General features: G+C 29.5%; 1 protein-coding gene and 1 long non-coding RNA gene across 3 annotated transcripts; one reads left to right on the plus strand and one right to left on the minus strand.

Moving 5' to 3' along the window:
* Positions 1 to 5606: 5606 nt before the first annotated feature.
* On the plus strand, positions 5607 to 11748 carry LOC114945439 (death-associated inhibitor of apoptosis 1-like). Its single transcript, XM_085485721.1, has 4 exons — positions 5607 to 6035; positions 6916 to 7605; positions 9449 to 9626; positions 11705 to 11748. Exons 1-4 carry the CDS (start codon positions 5607 to 5609, stop codon positions 11746 to 11748), a joined length of 1341 nt encoding a protein of 446 aa, XP_085341847.1.
* A 3964-nt stretch (positions 11749 to 15712) lies between these two features.
* LOC114945452 (uncharacterized) lies at positions 15713 to 19299 on the minus strand. Of its 2 annotated transcripts, none has more exons than XR_014925420.1 (5): positions 19137 to 19299; positions 18475 to 18673; positions 16996 to 18008; positions 16582 to 16780; positions 15713 to 16508 (listed from the first exon to the last, which is right to left on the minus strand). It is a non-coding gene; the product is annotated as an uncharacterized LOC114945452 (long non-coding RNA). The 2 variants fall into 2 exon arrangements; XR_003822397.1 differs by having other exon boundaries at positions 17763 to 18008; positions 19137 to 19294.
* Positions 19300 to 19347: the final 48 nt, after the last annotated feature.

A 19347-nucleotide genomic window follows, 5' to 3' on the forward strand; every position in this document is an offset into this window, starting at 1 on the left:
ATCGTCAGCAAAGGAAAATAAACTCGATATAAACTCGACAAGGTCGTAAACATAAACATAGGCTGTTCATGACTCGCTTTCGAAATCTTGTCTGTTCGATTATAAGTATTTTCGTTTTTTTCATTTTTTATATCTTTACGACATTTTGATATATGTCAAACTTATATTCAAGTTTATATCGAATTTATCTTCCTTCGCTGACATGACAATTTAAGTAAGTTTACAAATTTATAAGTTAATTTATAAATTATAATATAAATGTTTTGTATTTGAAGTGACAGGCACCAGTCTATTAAAAATACGCAGAAAATAAAGCGGATTCTACAGCTATAAATTATCATTTTCCTACTTACCGACATCATAAAGCTTTTTAATTAATTTTAAAAAAACGGCTCATAGGCGACAAATTTCCTTCTCAGAATATATTCTACACGTCAAAATAAATCTATTTTTAAAATTTAAGAACCAAATCCGAGGTAAGAGCGTTATACTGAAGTTTTACCTTAAAAGGATAAAAGAAAAGTTTTATGATATATCGTTAAGTAAGAAAATGATAATTTATAGCTGTAAAATTCGCTTTATTTTCTGCGGATATTCAATATAGACTAGTTGCCTGTCACTTCAAATACAAAACATTCATATAATTTATAAATTAGTATAAAATGCCATACTTAGTTGAGCAAATAAATAATAATCCGTGGCTTGCAATCCCAGACGTAGTTGATGATATTAAATTATGGCCTAAATTTATTAGAAAAATGTTTTGGGATCAAAACTTTGAATGATCATAATTGAATGATTTTAGTTAATTTTGCTTATTTAAATGCCATTTCGAAAGAATTTTTGCACGAAATCTTAACTTTTACTCTAAAAAAATCATATACAGGAATTAGAAGACGAAAGATCAAAGATAGATTTTCTTATTTAAATCAAATCTATTAACCTCTTATTTAACAAACTAAATAAATTATAACATTTATTAATTATTTTTAAAAATTTATAGGATGAGAGAGACATAGCCGTGTTTGCAGTTACAGTATATATTTTAAAGAGAAATGTTCGATTTAAATTTTAATCCACGTAAAAAGTATTAAAAAGCTTATTCTCTGCTATAATTTAAGTTTTATGCATTTAAGTTTTAAAGCAGGAAATATTTATAAAAATATTGGAATTTATATTTTTAAACGTATTCTCTGCTATAATTTTTATAAAATATAGTCTCATTCATTTGATTTTGTTTCTTTTAAATTCTTTATAGATAATATTCTTGTACTAATTGTAAAACATTGTACACATTCTTGTACTAATTATAAAATAAAATAAATATGCATTTCTATATTTATAAAAAAAACGGCAAAATAAAATGTGTGGAAATTAGAAATGTAGAAATCATATATAATTTAAAAAATATACAATGTACGAGAAATCTAAATGAGATGATGCGTGCGCATAAAATTTTTATTATTATTATTCTAAATTACTAATATTGTTTTCTGTTGCAGAATATTGTCAAATTATTTGTAAAAAAAATTTATATATAACGATTTTCATGCAGACACGAGAAATATGATCCCGCTGTTTCAGAAATGCCGCTGTGTGAGAAATAGGCAAACTTGGAATTTCCGCCCTTTTTTTGTTTATTCTTTTCGTTTAAAGAAAATTCCCACCACCTACTGAGTCGAGAGTTATTAAATTTGAAACCCTCTTCCTGCAATCCTGACTTGAGAGAATCTCTTGTACGAATTGCCGAAAGTTTATTTATGATAGAATCTTTTACTTTTTATTTTTTTATCTTACATTTAGTACCTCCTAAAAGATATACAATCATATAAGATATATTTAAACTAGATATAAACATGTAAAATTATATATAAATATATAAAATTAGGCCAAACATGTCTTGCTTTTAAAAAGACAAATATAGTCAATGCTCTATACATATATAAGTTAAACAACATGAACAACATTAATTATATGGTTATTTATTAACAATTATGAAAAATTCTTAATTATTAGAAAAAATAACTTTTTCGCTTGAATGGTTGTCCAGAGAAGGATTAATTTGAAGGTCAGGTAGAAAACGTTTACGTATGGCAAGAGAACCCTAAAAATTTGACTACCTAAATTTTGGCCTGCGCATGCGCAAAAAATAAATTCAAGGTCAGTGCACTCAGTGGTCAGGATGGGTCAAGATTCAATAATAGAGTTCAAACTATGTCAGTTCTTGCTGAACCTCAGACAGAACTTAAATCGAGCTCCAGGAGAGAACATGCAGAAAAGTGAATGGAATATTTTCTTGTGAACAAGGATATAAGATAGAAAATTCGTATTATTTGTGCATCCTAAATAAAAATTGCTGTATTCTACGTGAAGCTGCGAAAATATATATCCATCTGGCAAATAATCATTACTCATATATTTACATATATGAGTGAAGAAACAACTGCATAAAGGTAAAAATTGAAGATAAAAATCTCGTGATTTACAGTATTTAGTCCATTCGATTCTCAGCTTTTTTTATTTATTCTTTTCTAACCATGTCGAAATCTAATAAAAAAATTCACTTATCATACATCAAATAAAGGCGGAAAATGGAGAAAGGGCGAGAAGTTACTTAAAACTTAGATCATTTATATACTCACATAATTTAGTCTAATATTATATTGATTAAACATATACACTGGTCAAAAAAATTATAGCAACACGCAATTAATATCAAAATTTCGCACAAATTCAAATAATCGTATCTCCGCGAAAAATTACCGTATTTGCAAAATTTTTTTTGTTTTAAAGAGTGAAGTCTCTATTTTAAGAAACTTTTGTTCGAATTTGATTTCAAACTCTTCTCCTCTCTCCACTCCTTTAAAAAGTAAGGTGTTTTTTTTTTTCAAAAAATTGCAAAATTTTTGACGAACTTTACGGAGTGAAATAAATTATTTTTCGCAAATCTTATCCAAATTTCCGTAAAATATAGACTTTTTTCTATGAATTAAAAAAAAAGCAAAGTTGGTACGATTTTTTTTGGCAGAGTTACAGCATATCAAAGTAATCTATGCATTTTTGTGCAATTATTACTAATATTAGCGATACCCGACGCGCACCAACGATGGTTCCGCGATAAATTGCTAATGAAGATCTCCCTCACAGAATCAGTGATCAAACAATTAGAAGTCGTTTGCGTGAACGTGGTTTAAGATCGCGAGTTCAACATTTTTTTCTCCAAATGTATGGATCATACATTTTTTTCATATATTAGAAGAGACTTTGATATGCCGTAACTCTGCCAAAAAAAATCGTACGAACTTTGCTTTTTTTTAATTTGTAGGAAAAAGTCCATATTTTACGAAAATTTAGATAAGATTTGCGAAAAAAATTTATTTCACTCCGTACACCGAAAAAATATTGTATTCTAAGCACCAAGAGAATCCTCTTAATTTAAAAAATTTTTCTAAATTTTAGTATATTTTTTTCTGAAAATATAAGAATAAATTAAGAATAACATCTTAAATTAAAAGGATCCTCTTGGCGCTTAGAATACAATTTTTTCGGTGTAGAGTTCGTCAAATTTTGCAATTTTTTGGGAAAAACACACCTTACTTTTTAAAGGGATGGAGAGAGGAGGAGAGGATGAAATCAAAATCGAACGAAAGTTTCTTAAAGTAGAGACTTCATCCTTTAAAACAAAAAAAAATTTTTTCAAATACGATAATTTTTCGCAGAGATACGCTTATTTGAATTTACGCAAAATTTTGATATTAATTGCGTGTTGCGATCATTTTTTTGACCAGTGTAATTTTGTATGTGTTTATACAAGGTATTTATTAAACATATGTCAAAAATTCAAGGGGTGATTTCTTGAGTCATTTTATGCAAATTCATACTTCTGATGATTCTTCGAAAATTCAATACGGAATACTCCTTCTATATTGAAAAAAATGTATTAAATTCAAATATATATTTATTTCAATACTACTTTATAAATAATTTATTTGAAACTAATAATATTAATTTGAGTTGAAAAATATTTATTTTATATAAGAAAATCCTTTTCCAAACAGATAAATATTTATTTATTTCATTAATTTTATTTTAATTGTAAAATATTTATTTGTTTCAAATAAATGATTTAATGTGGATAGTCATTTTACATGTAACATTTTTGCAAAAATATTGCATTCTTGTAAATTTTTATCGCTCTGTATCTTCGAAACAAAACAATTCTCGAAAAATTACGAGGGATATAAATTTTCATAAAATGACCCAAGGAATCCCTTGAATTTTTAATATATGTTTGAGAAACACCCTGTATATTTATGTCACACGTACCGCCTATTTCCTACCTTTTTTCTCGTGTTTACATAAAAGAGGATTATATGAAAAATTTTTACCCGTGTAATGTATTGATTTTTTTCAGTAATCCTTAAATCCTTCAAGTCAAAGGATTGATTTCTTTATAGTCTTTATAACTAGCAACCGACTCTAATCTTTTGGTGTAAAAAATTTTTCTGCGTCGAAAGTGGGAAAAAGGGATAATTAGATAACCTCGTAGTCAAGAAGCTGCATGAAATTGTAATCCATTGTAATCCATTGTAATCCATTATAAAGTTTAAGCACCAGAGATTTGAAGTCAAATTAGAAAGCAAATATATATATATATATATATATACCCAGCAAACACAGTATATAAATGTTATATACTTAAGCATGTTACATGTAACGTATATGTTAGTTGTAATTTCCCATTCATAGATGTAACATTTTTAATATTACATATATTACATTGTAGTTATATTGTCATTATATCTCAAGATAGCACTGACTTATCAATACATCAATGTGCTATTTGGTGTATAATTACAATATAACTACAATGTAATATATGTTATATTAAAATGTTACATCTATGAGTGGGAAATTACAACTAACATGGATGTTACATGTAACGTACACGTTATATTACCTGTTATATTCCGTTTTATTATAGCAATGTAACAATTATATATCGGTGTTTGCTGGGTATATATGAGGGTCACTATTTATATTTCGGGAATTGGCAACACTGATGTCATGTGAGTCCATCTGACGGTTCCATCGTAAAGTTTGACATTTTTGACGATATACGTACTCAGAACATTTTGTCATACGGACGCTATTTGTTTATTTTATATTTAGTTGAAAGTTTCGTCTCGGCAAAAAATGGAACTGAATCGTGAACATTTTCGTGCGATGATTTTTTACGACGTGGATTATCACAACAAGAGTGCGTCAATCAACTTAATTTGACTTTTGGCGATGAAGCTCCATCAAAAACCACTGTGTATCGCTGGTATAGTGAATTCAATCGTGGTCATAGTTCGCTGTCCGACGAGTTTCGTGAAGGTCGTCCAAAATCGACTGTAGTCAGAAAACATCGATGCTGTGCACGAAATGATTAAGCAAGATCGTCATGTAACCTATTGTGAGATTGAGGCATCCCTAAGCATTAGTTCCACCAGCATATATGCGATTTTACATGAACACTTAGCTGTGCAAAAGTTATGTTCGCGTTGGATCCCACATAATTTGACAATCGCTCAAAAAAAGCTCGTGTCGATTGGTGCAAAGAAATGCTTAAGAAATACAATCGCGGTGCTTCAAAAGACGTTTATAAAATCGTGACAGGTGACGAATCATGGAAATATTCGTATGAGCCCGAAAGTAAGCAGCAGTCGACTGTATGGGTGTTCCAAGATAAACCAAATCCAACAAAAGTTGTTCGCGCACGAAGGACTTCAAAGAAAATGGTGGCCTGTTTCTTCGGAAAAACTGGTCATATTGCAACAGTGCCTCTAGAGGATCGTAGAACAGTAAATTCTGAGTGGTACACAACCATCTATTTGCCAGAAATCTTCGGTGAAATAAGGAAAACAAACAAGAGACGTCGGATTGTTCTTCATCGTGACAATGCGAGCTCTCACACATCGGCTCAAACAAGAGACTATTTGAGCACTCAAAACATCGAATTGATGGGTCATCCGCCGTACAGCCCTGATTTGGCACCCAATGATTTTTTTTTGTTCCCATCCGTGAAGAATAAACTGCGTGGTCAACGATTTTCATCGCCCGAAGAAGCTATTGAAGCGTTCAAAAATCATGTTTTGGAGATACCTTATTCGGAATGGAATAAATGCTTTGAAAATTGGTTTAAGCGCATGCAAAAGTGTATCGATCATCGTGGCGAGTACTTTGAAAAACAATAAAAATATATTCGCAGCTTAACTATTTGTTTTTGTTCCTATTCCCGAAATATAAATAGTGACCCTCGTATATATATATACTGCTATATTTGTCTTCCACATTCAACGGGTTCTCCGTAAAAGTTTCTCAATTGGATTACAATTTCATTCATAGTTTCTTGGACAAAATAAGATTATCAACTATGACTTTAAATGCCACATATATTTGATTCTAAAAAGTAAAAAATCGATATCTTTGATTCGAAATTTATTATTTTGTATAATACTTTTTTTCTCTGATACTAGAGTTTCATTTTGTTATAAAAATAATAGTTATTAATTAATATTAATAGATTAGATATTAAATTAAAATATATTGAAATATATTAAAATATATATTGAAATATATTAAAAAGAATATGTTTTTATTTACTATAATTAATAATATATTAAATATAACATGTAATTAACAATATATAAATAATTTATTAAAAAATAAAAAAAATTATATTATTATAGTAATAAGATTTTTAACTAATATATAATGCCTTTTTTTTTTTTTTTTTAATAGTTTCGAGACAAAGTATCTATGCAAATATAGAAAAATGACTCTATATGACTCAGAACTTATGCCCAACTTCAGTATTACAAATATTCCTTCAAAAGCCCGACTCTGTGTACGTTATGAATATAATTCGAGTACAAGAGCCGTATAAGAAGCTTCGAAAAATGGCCAAAAGCATCGATAAATCCGGTACCGCTTGCGGCGGCTGGATTTTACTACACCGGAAAAAGCGATATTGTATGCTGTTTCGAATGTAAGCTGCATCTGCATAATTGGCAAAATAATGACGACCCGATGCTGAAACATCGTCAATGGTCCAAGGCATGCCGTTTCGTCTGTAATATTCCATGCGGCAACGTGTCACTTGTTGAGCAAGTTCTCAAAAAGTTCCCAAAGAGATTCATCTTCATGTCTAAAGTACTCGACGAATGCGGAGTTTGCGAGAACAAAAATTACAAAAGGTATCTGGAATTAAAGTGGAAAGTCAACGAGGATGTATACAAAGAGGGGACTTTCAGGAAGCCTAATTTCAGTGAGATTCTACCTACATTTCCGGAATTCGTCTGCTACGACCTAAGATTATATACATTTAGCACCTGGCCTAAAACTAAATCACAAACTAAAGAGGATTTGACGGCCGCCGGTTTATTCTACACAGGAAGCGACGACAAGACAGTCTGCTTTCATTGCGGAATAAGTTTGCGAGATTGGAAGCCGGAAGATGATCCTTGGGAGCAGCACGCCAAATCGTTCAAATTCTGTTCTTATTTGCGTATGGTCAAAGGAAGGAATTATGTGAACAAGATCACTGACGAAATACACGAGGTAAATATTTTAGGAAGCATTTTTAAAAGACGAATTAAAATGTAAAGATATATATTCCCACCAACACATTAACGTTATACATATAAGCGTTTCAGAAACTTTCGAACCTTAAAGGAATCCTACCCATACAGCACACAAGTTTGCAGCAATATTGCAACAACATTGCAATATTGTACATTACATAGCAATATTACAGGAATATTATATAGGCATGAATTTACAATATAGTTTAAACAACGTTGCAGCAACATTTCAGAAATATTATGAAAATAAAATTCACACAAAAAATATTATATAGGTACAGAACATTCAGTCCGATTATGTATTTGGCACATTTCCAATAATCCAATAGTAATATCCCATAGTAAGCAAGAAATATTTAATCAACATTTTATAATGTTGATTTTATATAAATTTTCTAAACGTTATGATATAATGTTTTTTATAAATATATGTTTAAAATATTATTAATAAATATTCTAAAAAAATATTTTAACTAATGTTTTATAAATGTTTTAAAAATATTATTTAATGACATATATTGCTCAAAATATTAATAAAATATTTTAAAAACGTTAATTTCAACATTACCGAAACCTCTAAATCGATGTCAAAGTTTGTTCATAATGATGTTGCATACAATGTTAAAAACTATATACTTGTCAACAAAAATAACGTTGTAGCAATAATTTTTTGATTACTGGGATTACATATATATTTTATTGCATTATTGCTGCAATGTTATAGAACAATATTTCTGAAAGCGGACATTTTGCCGTTGCTGCAACCTTGCAGCAAAATTGCTGCAACATTTCACAATGTTTATGCAATATTATAATATTGCAATGAAATGTTGCCACAATGCTGCTGCAATCTTGTTGTGCTGTATGAGTAAATGACCTTAAGAAGTCTGTTGTTTTTTCTTGTTTTATCGACAAAATGTGAAGTTAGATAAACTATAAATCTATTTATTATCCATACATGATTGTGGGAAATTACAACTAACATATACGTTACATGTAACATGCTTGAATACTTACATGTATATAGGATGTTACATGTAACGTATATGTTAGTTGTAATTTCTCACTCATAGATGTAACATTTTTAATATTACATATATTACATTGTAGTTATATTGTCATTATATCCCAAGATAGCACTGACTTATCAATACATCAATGTGCTATTTGGTATATAATTACAATATAACTACAATGTAATATATATTATATTAAAATGTTACATCTATGAGTGGGAAATTACAACTAACATAGATGTTACATGTAACGTACACGTTATATTACCTGTTATATTCCGTATAACAATGTAACAATTATATATCGGTGTTTGCTGGGATTTTCTTAACATTCATAAAACATGTGAATGTTCATCTAGTCAAACGTGTTATATAATACTTACATTACTTATTATTGAGACTTATTCAATAGAGTTTTAAAAGATTGCAAATTTAATGAACACATCAATATATTCTCTGTGCACTAAAAAATATAAAAACTCACAATTCTTCGAGTGATACAATTCTTTGGATTTTTACTGTTCTACACGGACATTCTCATCGTTAAAGGAACAAACCATTTGCAGATTAACAAACGATAAAACGTTTATTAAAAGTTTACATAACGTTAATATATTGGTGGAGATGTTATTATGACATATATATATTATTTGAATGTTTAAATATATATAATAAACTTAAATTCATATTAATCAAAATTGCTGATTTGTGCAAAATTTAATAGACTATTAATGTCATTCGCGCGATATTATTTAAGGATTAAGGATGTATAATAATATGTTAATTTTTTTAATTGTTTTCCAGGATATAACAGAATCATTTGTAATCGTTGAAGAGGTTGACAAAAGTGTAGAATCCAATCCGTCTAACAAAGATATAAAATTCAGTACAAGAATAATAAATTATGAAAATACTAATGAGCTATATTGCCTTACGAAAAAATTATATAATTATGAAAAATTAACTTTTTTTTTATCTGATTGTATTTTTGTTTTGATTTGTTTTCTTTTACTTTATTTATCATTAAAATTTTTTAAATGTTTTTTTCTTTAATTAAAGAAGTTTTTTAGTTAAATAAACAATCGTAATAAAAAGTTAAATAAACAATCGATAAGAAAAATATTCTCGAAATGATACTAATGTATCATGCGTGATCACTGTATATACTGTGTTCATTATAAATAATAGAACATACAATTGTTTTTATATTTTATATTCACACAAACAGAAGTATGAATAAATACAAATAAGGTAATCTGTATCGCAAAAATTATTAGTTATATTGTATATAACATTTCTGACTGCTAGAGGAGGCAGAAGAAACAATGAAAGGGTAATCTATTTTACAAAATATATGTAATTAAATTCAATAAATATGTGTATTAAAACGATATTTCGGAACAATCTATATAAACTTTAATAATTTTGTGATGCATCAAGATGCAAATTTTTCATGTAATAATTGTGTGTAATAAAACGCTACGTCGTCAATATTTTGTCCATCTTATTTTTCAAAATAAAAATCGATTCGTATAAAAATACTAAAAATATTATACTAGGGTCGATTTGACATTACAACTACTTTGCTTATCGTTGAGATTTAAGATAAAGAAACCTTTGTCCCGTTCCTTCTATATAATCGGTCAAAGACATTTCAAATTCCAAATGTCAAGGATACATTTCTAATTTTCATGCATCCCATACTAGGCCACAAGATAGTGTTTAATCGTTCACTTGAAAAAGTTTTCAAGACAGAATAATTTACACAGTAAGAAAATTTGTGTTTTCTCGTTAAAAACGGTCGGCGTTGAAATTTTCGTGTGAAATATTTAGAACATTTATGTGTTAATTTAACATATTGTTATGAGGTTAATTGAACTTAAATGTTAAATTATTAAAACAGCTGAAAAAAAATGTAAAATTTTTTAATTTTGCACAATAAATATGTTTTGTGTTATTAGTGACAAGATTTTTCTGTTTTACAGAAAAAATGGTAATTTTTTATTTTATAATATAAGTGAGAATAATAAAATTTTATATTAACATATTTTAGTTAATTTTTACATTAAAACTGTTAATTTTACACAAAATTTATTTTAAATTACTTGAAGTTTTGCATTTATTTTGTATCAAAATATTAACATAATATTTGCATCTCCCATTTAACATATCCATATTATGTTAACTTAACACAAAAATTTCTGGAACATGTGATATTTATTAAATTTAACACAAATTTTTCAACTGTGTAGAATATATTTTACATAAATATTTTTTATATAAGAAATCGAATTTAAAAATCTCTTCAAGTTAAATTCGTTAAAATTTCCATTTAATTCTTTTATCAAATCTGTTTACAAGAGAGCATGTTTATATAGGATGTCCCATCCTTTTTTTCTCAGCGAAAATGTCGAGGAAGGTCATTATTTTTTTAAGGTTCCCAATTTTTGAAATCATGTATCTTTGTAAGCCTTAAATTAGAATTTTGTTAAAGTAAACTTTACCTGAAAGTAATTAAAAAATGTATAGTTTTGTGAATCATTTATTTTCACAAGGCTTAGTTTATAAAAAAGCTTTTATTTTCAGTCGTTTATAAGTCGATAATTATTGATGCGTGAACATTTTCGCTCAGGAAAAATCGTCTCCAAATCGCCTCAAGAGTCTGGAACACTCTGTATATTTATCGCGAGCACGAGAAAAATAAAGAAAGGCCACCGAGTAGAGATAATATCAATTCTCGGTAACGTATATCATATCGCAATAAAAATGTATATCTATAATAATCGATTAAGAAATATCTGCCGCGTTATATAGTTCGTCTGGAATCTTACTGCAAAATTTTTTACTGGAAAAACCGTGGGAAATTGTATATAAAAAAAACATTCCGATGAAAAACATGCCGCTGCATTAATTTAATCTTGCTGCAGCTCGACGGCGCCAGAACTATCAGAAAAATTTCAAGTCCTTTGAAAATGCACAAAAGGTGCGCGAATGGAATGTTTTTCAAGGATTGGTCCCCTATCGCTCTCATACAAAAGATCTTTCATTTAATGTTTGCAGCCGACTTTCAGCAGCAACATTTAGTACGCTGGAAAGAAAATTGATTGAATTCGAATAAGTATTTATTTCAATACTGCCGAATAAATCATTTAGTTGAAACTGATAATATTGGTTTGATGTAAAAAATATTTATTTGATATAAAAAAAATCCTTTTCGAAACAGATAAATATTTATTTGTTTCATATATTAATAATAATAATTAAAATATTAAAATAATAATAATTATAAATATTAATAATATAATAATTTATTAGACAGTATTGAAATAAATATTTATTAATTTAATAATTTTTTCACTGTAGAATTTATTGCGTAATTATTTCAACAACGAATAAAACTCGAGATTCGGAAAACATTGTTGACTTAAAATAACAATTCCACGATGTCCATTGTCTTGTAATAAATTACATTTAATACATTAAGATTAAAATTGATTATTGAATTTTTCTCGGAAACAAGAGAGGCAATAATAGGATAATAAGATAATGATACGAGGATTGTGAGTATAATAATGTGATTCTATATAAACTTTTCGAAACAGCGTTTCTTATTAATATTACACACATGAGCCTACTACTTATTTGATATATGTATTTAATTAAAGATTCCTTTTATATGAAAACAAGTAAAATATTATATGAGAAAGACTTTATAATTTTATAAATTCTTTTCTGACGTTGTATAAATAAATTTAAAAACTGAATAATATTATAATTTATTAATTTTATATTAATAAAAAAATTAATAATATTATATTAATTGAATTAATATTAAATTTACATTTTAATTACTAGAAATGAGAATGAGTTTTATGATATAGTACACAATTTTACGAACTATTTTCTGGTATGTAAATAGATTTAAAAAAACAAAATAATATTAATTTACAAAAATTCTCCTTTTTGTAATTTTCGATTATAATGTATAATAAAAAAATTAATTAATAATATTGCTAAAATTATTTAATTAATTAAATTTAGATTATTTTAATAAATTTAATTTTGATTATTAAAAACAAAAATTAACTCTGTAATAAATATAGTATAGTTTGAACTCCAATTCATTAGCAAAAAAGGCTACGCAATGATACTCTCTTCCGAGAATTCGTGATTATTCGTCATCATTACGTGTCGTTTAAATGCGTGCGTACAATATTTTCCTCGAGACGACAAGATATATATATATATCACTTTTTCGGTAATGTCATGTTATTGTGTCTCGTTTGATCTCGCGCGAATCCAAACGATAAGATTAAACATGATATACACGATATTTCGGCCAATTAATCTCGCAAAATATTAAAAGCCAATCGATGTTTAAATTTTTCCAATAACGATCGATTCAATAAGCTTCATTAATTTAAAAAAAAAGATAACATCTCATACTTTAAATCTACAAATGAATATAAATATTAGCTAAATATTAGCTATCGAAAATCGTCTATAATATGTATGGCAAAATATATCATAATTAGGAAAAATAGGAAAAATCATACATTCTATAATTATATGTATAATGATGAACATATTACAGTGAGATCACATGATACATAAAGTATCATTCAATTCTTTTTGTCAATCGATACGAGTCAAGCTCCATTTACTAAAAAAATAAAATAATATAACAATTAACACGAATTTAATATTCGCTCGTATATTGTTGAAACAATCAATATAGTAAAAGAGGCCAGCATAACGAGCATTAAATAGAATGTTAGAATCAGAAATTTATTTAATATATTCTACAAGCATTGTTAAACCGAAAAAATATCAATTATCAAATCGGACAAACCGTAAATTTACAGAATCTTACATAAAAGAATTATCTAGACGTTTCGACTGCACGCAGTCTTCTTCAGTGTTACATAAATTATCAAGTCATATTTTAACCGCTATTATATTACATTAATATCCTATCGAATTAATAATGTTAGAAATGTTTCACGTGTCGCAAAATGTGTCATGTCTAATGTTTCGTCCATAAATCCTTTTGTGTAGAGATCGCTCTTAAGCTATAAAATGCTTTCCGTGAAATTTCTTCGTTTTTTTGCGAGAAAAAATAATATAAAGTAAGAAAATTAAAAAAAAAACATTTTTAATATAATTTAAAAAATAAAAAAAATAAAATAAAAATATTAATATACTTTAAATTTACAAATGAATATACATAATTAATTTTACGTCATCTCGCTTGCTAAATATTAGCAAAATCATCTATGATAATGTATAGCAAAATATTAAAGAATTCCACTAAGAATTTATAAGAAAACCTTGTCACGTAGTGTAAATAATGGAATTAGGCTAGTATAGACAGTATTATATATTCTAGATTTTGAATCAGCATTTTCTCACGCTTTTTCTACATTTATTTACACAGGTCAGAAAATTCTCACACTTTATTGCCTACCCGCATTCCTTTGTTATAGAATTTTTTGCATAGAAATCATGATGATGTCCACTATTAAATTAATCCATTTTTAATGACAGATTCCTCAGAAAATGTCGAGGGAGATCATTTTTTATATTTCCCAATTTTTGCCATCACGTATGTATCTTTATAATTAAGCCTTAAATTAAAATTCTATTAAAGTAAACTCCACCTGAAATTAACCGAAGAATCTAGTTTTGTAATATTTTATTTTCACAAAGCTTAATTTATAAATTACTATTTTCAATCGTAAATAATCTTCGGAATTTCCCATTAAAACATTATCGCCAGTTTTGAAACGCTTTATGCATTTTTCCTGAAGAGCGTCCAACATATAAGTCGAGCATATATATTTTTAGAAACAAAGAGACGCGATGGAAAACGATTCGACAAGCGTATCGGAAGTTTAGAAAGACTGATTCTAGACCACCCTTGTTGCGTCAATGGTCTCGTTGGAACCAATAAAAAAAAGAATCTATTAGGGTCTTTTCCGGTAGAAACGTTTAAGCCGCCCGCCCTTAAAACAACCTAACCCCAACTCATATCTACGGTCAACGCACTGAAGGAAAATCGATAAAAAAGGACGGGACAGGACCCGAAAAGATATAGAATGACAATTCTGTGAATTTCAGTTTTTCTCTCTCGGACTCGTATTTCGCGAACAAAGATGGAATTTTTGCATACAAGCGAGATCTGCGAGCAAAGCTAAGGTGACCTTTTTCATCTCCCTTCTTCGTCGCCATTGCTCAAAGTATACACATATGCTATATATGTACACGCGACCGCGCAGCTCTCTATTTAGGACCGTATCAACCTGGGGGAGAGGAAAGGAATCCCTGGAATTTCTCCGGAGTTTTCTCGTTTCTATAGAGATTTTTGTATTTTGATCCTTCGGCCTTTTCTCGTCAAAACGTAAAAGGAGATTATGGAGTTAAAGATTAGATTAGATTATAGGAACAAGAGATATTGTATAAGAGTTCCAAATAGCACTCTATCCAAAATTGGTCCATAAGACAGCAATATGAAATCTAGGTTTGAGGACATGGAACATAATTTATCCGATTCTGAGAGCAATTATTATTATACGTTAAACTGTCTTATTATATATTATTCATATATAATATATATAAATAGATTTTGTGTAAAATTAATTACATTCGTAAAAATATTCTAAAAATAAGTCTCACGGATTTTTCAATCATATATTATTTTTTTATCTATTATATATGTATATTATATTATTATATATATTTATTTTTATCACATATATATTTATTATATATTTTATTTTTTATGTAAAAAATTTTTATTATATATACATACATAATTTTTATATGTGTTATATTATAATATATAATTTATTATATGTATAAACAAATTTTTTATTATATATTTTATTTTTTAAGTAAAAAATATTTCCTATATATACATAATTTTTATATATATTATATTATTATATAATTTATTATACGTAAAAACAAATTGTTCATTATATATATTTATTATACATGCAAACAATTTTTATCATAACGTATATAACGACCTATACAATAAAGAAGAAAAAAATAACAAAAAATGACAACAAAACGCGCAAGAATTTCCTGCGTCGTAGAATTTCGTAAGAATGATATCTCAAGATTCTCAAGTAAAATTCTCGGTGGGGATGCCCTGTGGTGGGACAGGTCGTCGACAGAGGAATCGAGGTTTTTTTAAATACAACACCTCTCTCACGCGTGGCCGGGGATCTCGGGAACCGCGACGCCGTCACTGACAGCTATAGTCACCGCGCCGAGCGTGCATCGTATATAGCGCGTAATCGTCCCAGCTATAGTACAATCTATACACGATACCGCGTACGCTTTTGTGCCCGTTCCCCCCGAGTGAGAGCAGCTGCTTCGCCGCTACGTCCGTGAGGCCGTGGTATTCGTTTACTCGCGCTCCCCAGCTCTACATCGCGCGTCGTCGTCGTCGGGACAAACTCGTCGCGTTTAAAAAAAGTACGCGTATATTTTTCCCCCGAAGAAAATTCGCTCGATAAATCACACGACGGCGAAGACACATCCGCGCCCGCGCGACACACTCGCGAAACGGGACGTAATCAGGGAAAAGAGAGAGCGGTCGGGCCGAAGGACAAAGCCGTGTCGTCGTCGATTCGCAGCAGGCAGGCCGATTCGGGACGCGGGTATGTGTGATTTTCACTTTTTCGTCTCTCGCCTTATCTCGATAATCATTAATCCACGAATTGCATTTCCTAGGCCAGGTCCCCGACCAGATCATGGAAAGTGTCCCGCATTCCTCCTTTCCTCGCATACCGAGCCAATGTTTTTTTTTCCTTGGTCTACCAGCTCTTATGTTTACGTAACAGACGGGACGCACCTGAATTTAACGAAACACGAGTTGAAATGGGGTGATAACGTCGTGATAAGTGCGATTGATCGCGATATATTACTTGGCTTATTTTACAGTTCCTCGAAATTCGATCGTCATCTGTTTATGCTTCCTCTTTCCCCTTCTCCTCCACCTTCTGTTTTATCGGCATCCTTTCAAGTACGATGGCGTCGCTTCTTATCTCACATTGTTTATTGGGTGGGTCTAATATTTGATGGAGATTTTGGCTGTTAATCGAGCGACGATAGTAAACAATCGATCTGAAAAAAGAGAATGCAATATTAGAATAATCTCAAGTGGAATTGTCAGATCAATTATTGATTACGTCTATGTCCAGTGGCGTAAAAAGCTATTTTTATTTTAATATTTTTGCACACGTAATCTAATTTATTGATTAAAAAAAAAAAACTGGACGCCAATATGAGTCCAATGACGCGTTTCTTTTGACGAATGAATTTTTAATGTGTGTCTTAACTGTTCGAATAATTTATTTATAATTAAGATGGTTGATATCGCTTGTCACGTGGATGGCGCCTCTTTTCTCTCCTCTTTCATCATTCCTCAAAATATTTGGCAATTGTGAAACACTAATTCAAGTCTATTCATCATTTCGACATGGTATCTTTTTCTCGAGTACAAAGGTTTTTCGTGTCGAAAGATATTTGCCTTTCAGTTGTTGAACCGATAACCTGTCATGTAACTGTATTCTGTGACTTGGTGTGGTCTTTTTGGGAAATTTCCACCAACTCTACAGACTTTAAACAACTTTTTTAAATATCCTATTGTATATATATATATATATATTTTGTTTCTTAGATATGATAAGATTATTTTATTTAATTGTCATCTTTTTCCATGACTTTCATGATAAGTCGCTAATCATTCCTTACAAAGAATTTGTGGTAACAAAATCAGTTAGTAATCAATTTTTTTCTACAAGTGCACAAAGTCCACAGACATTTTCATATCATCATTTGTTATTTGAATGAATAAGATTTCGACGAAAAGAGCTCTATAAATTTCTGATTCATATTCATTCGCCATAAAGATTAAAAGCGAACTTTGAATTGTATAAATGTATATCAAATATCTAACAATTTTATATATATTGTTTTTAATTATATTCTCTTATATTTTTATATATTGTTTATAATTATAATTTTCAATAGTGTCATCTACAGAACACATTCAAAATTGATACTATGTTAGAACCAAAGCATGATTTTTCGATTACACGCTTACATTGTAAATTTCCATCTCTGTTGCTAACTGCTCGACCGGATGAAAGAGTCATTCTAACAGTCAGTCTTCAAAGGAAAGGTTTCGCGCTGATGTCATTTTGTATAAATCTCTGGACGATAAACAAGGCGTGCACTATGTGTGGCCGTTTTGATGCGTCATTTTTTTTGCAACGTATCGAGATATTACAAAATCCTCTCAGGACACAGTTCGTAAAATGTATCCTTGAACGATCGATTTGAAGTTGACCTGCGAATATAATAGTCGATTTTAGTTTGATTGGCGAAAATTGTACGGGAGCTCGCCAACGCGCTTGTCAATAAATTACAAGCAATCGAGAATGATAAAGGTTCTTTGTTAATTGAACTTCAAGGCTGAAAACATTGAAATCGACGAAGCCAAGAAGAGTTTTCTCCACGTGAAACAGAAAAGTCAAAATAGTGTCAATTTGACGTCATAGCCCTCAAATTTGGAGTATAAATTTGCAGTCCAAATTTGTTCACTTTGATACCATATTGGTAAAATTTTGACTTTTTCTTCTACTTGGGTTTATTCGTTGTTAAAAAAAAAAAGCAGAAAAACGCGTTTTCTAACAACGGGAGATGCATATATGTATATATATATGATGGACTCGAAGATAGAAAACGAGTTGTTGAAGCCAGTTTAATGCATAGCGGATGACTCGGTTTCCGATAGAGCATGATTGAAGCGTTACCTTTCACAAGAGTAAAATTCCTAACCCCACTCTTCTCACTCAGGAATCACGGAATGGCTGGTAACTGCACCGCTAGCACTCTCTCTCGCTGGTGGATAACCTTTTGTTATACAGCGAACCATATACCATATACCTATATTTCAAACTTTCCGAGTGTCATCATCATTGTCATCATCATAGATCCTCGACATAGATCTTTCTGCAAATGAAAAATTGATCAATGATTGATTCAAGTATCAAGAAATTTCGTAGTACTATTTCGACTTGTCATTATTATCATCATCGACATAGATCTTTTTGCAAATGAAAAATTGATCAATGATTGATTCAAGTACCAAGAAATTTCGTAGTACTATTTCGACTTGTCATTATTATCATCAACATAGATATTTTTTGCAAATTGATTAATGATCGATTCAAGTGCCAAAAAATCTAGTATTATTTCGACTTGTCAAAATCAGCTGATTGTCATTTCTACTATTTCGTCTTGTCATTATTACCATCATCGACATAGATCTTTTTGCAAATTTAGAATTGATTAATCGAAAATTGATCGATTCAAAAGGGAAAAAATCTAAGATTATTTCAACTTGTCAAAATCAGCTGATTGTCATTTCTGAAGTTGTCCGAAGATATGCATTTCTGAAAAAATGTATCGTTACCATATTCACGAGAATCTTTCGGGATAATAATTTCCAGGAAACTTCGAGTAAAATGGAGAAAAATTCTAGAAAAGTATCTCCCCTTCCGTTGCATCTTCTTCTCGAAGGGAGACTGGCGCCGGATTGGAGTTTGGAGCAATCGGCGCTGTTGGCGCTACATTCTTCATTCTACATTCTGAAATACGTTCTGAGCTAATAAGATGAACGGAAC

This window comes from Nylanderia fulva, unplaced genomic scaffold (assembly GCF_048542155.1).
Source record: "Nylanderia fulva isolate GAGA-0341 unplaced genomic scaffold, ASM4854215v1 Scaffold39, whole genome shotgun sequence".
In the NCBI taxonomy this organism is placed as follows: domain Eukaryota; kingdom Metazoa; phylum Arthropoda; class Insecta; order Hymenoptera; family Formicidae; genus Nylanderia; species Nylanderia fulva.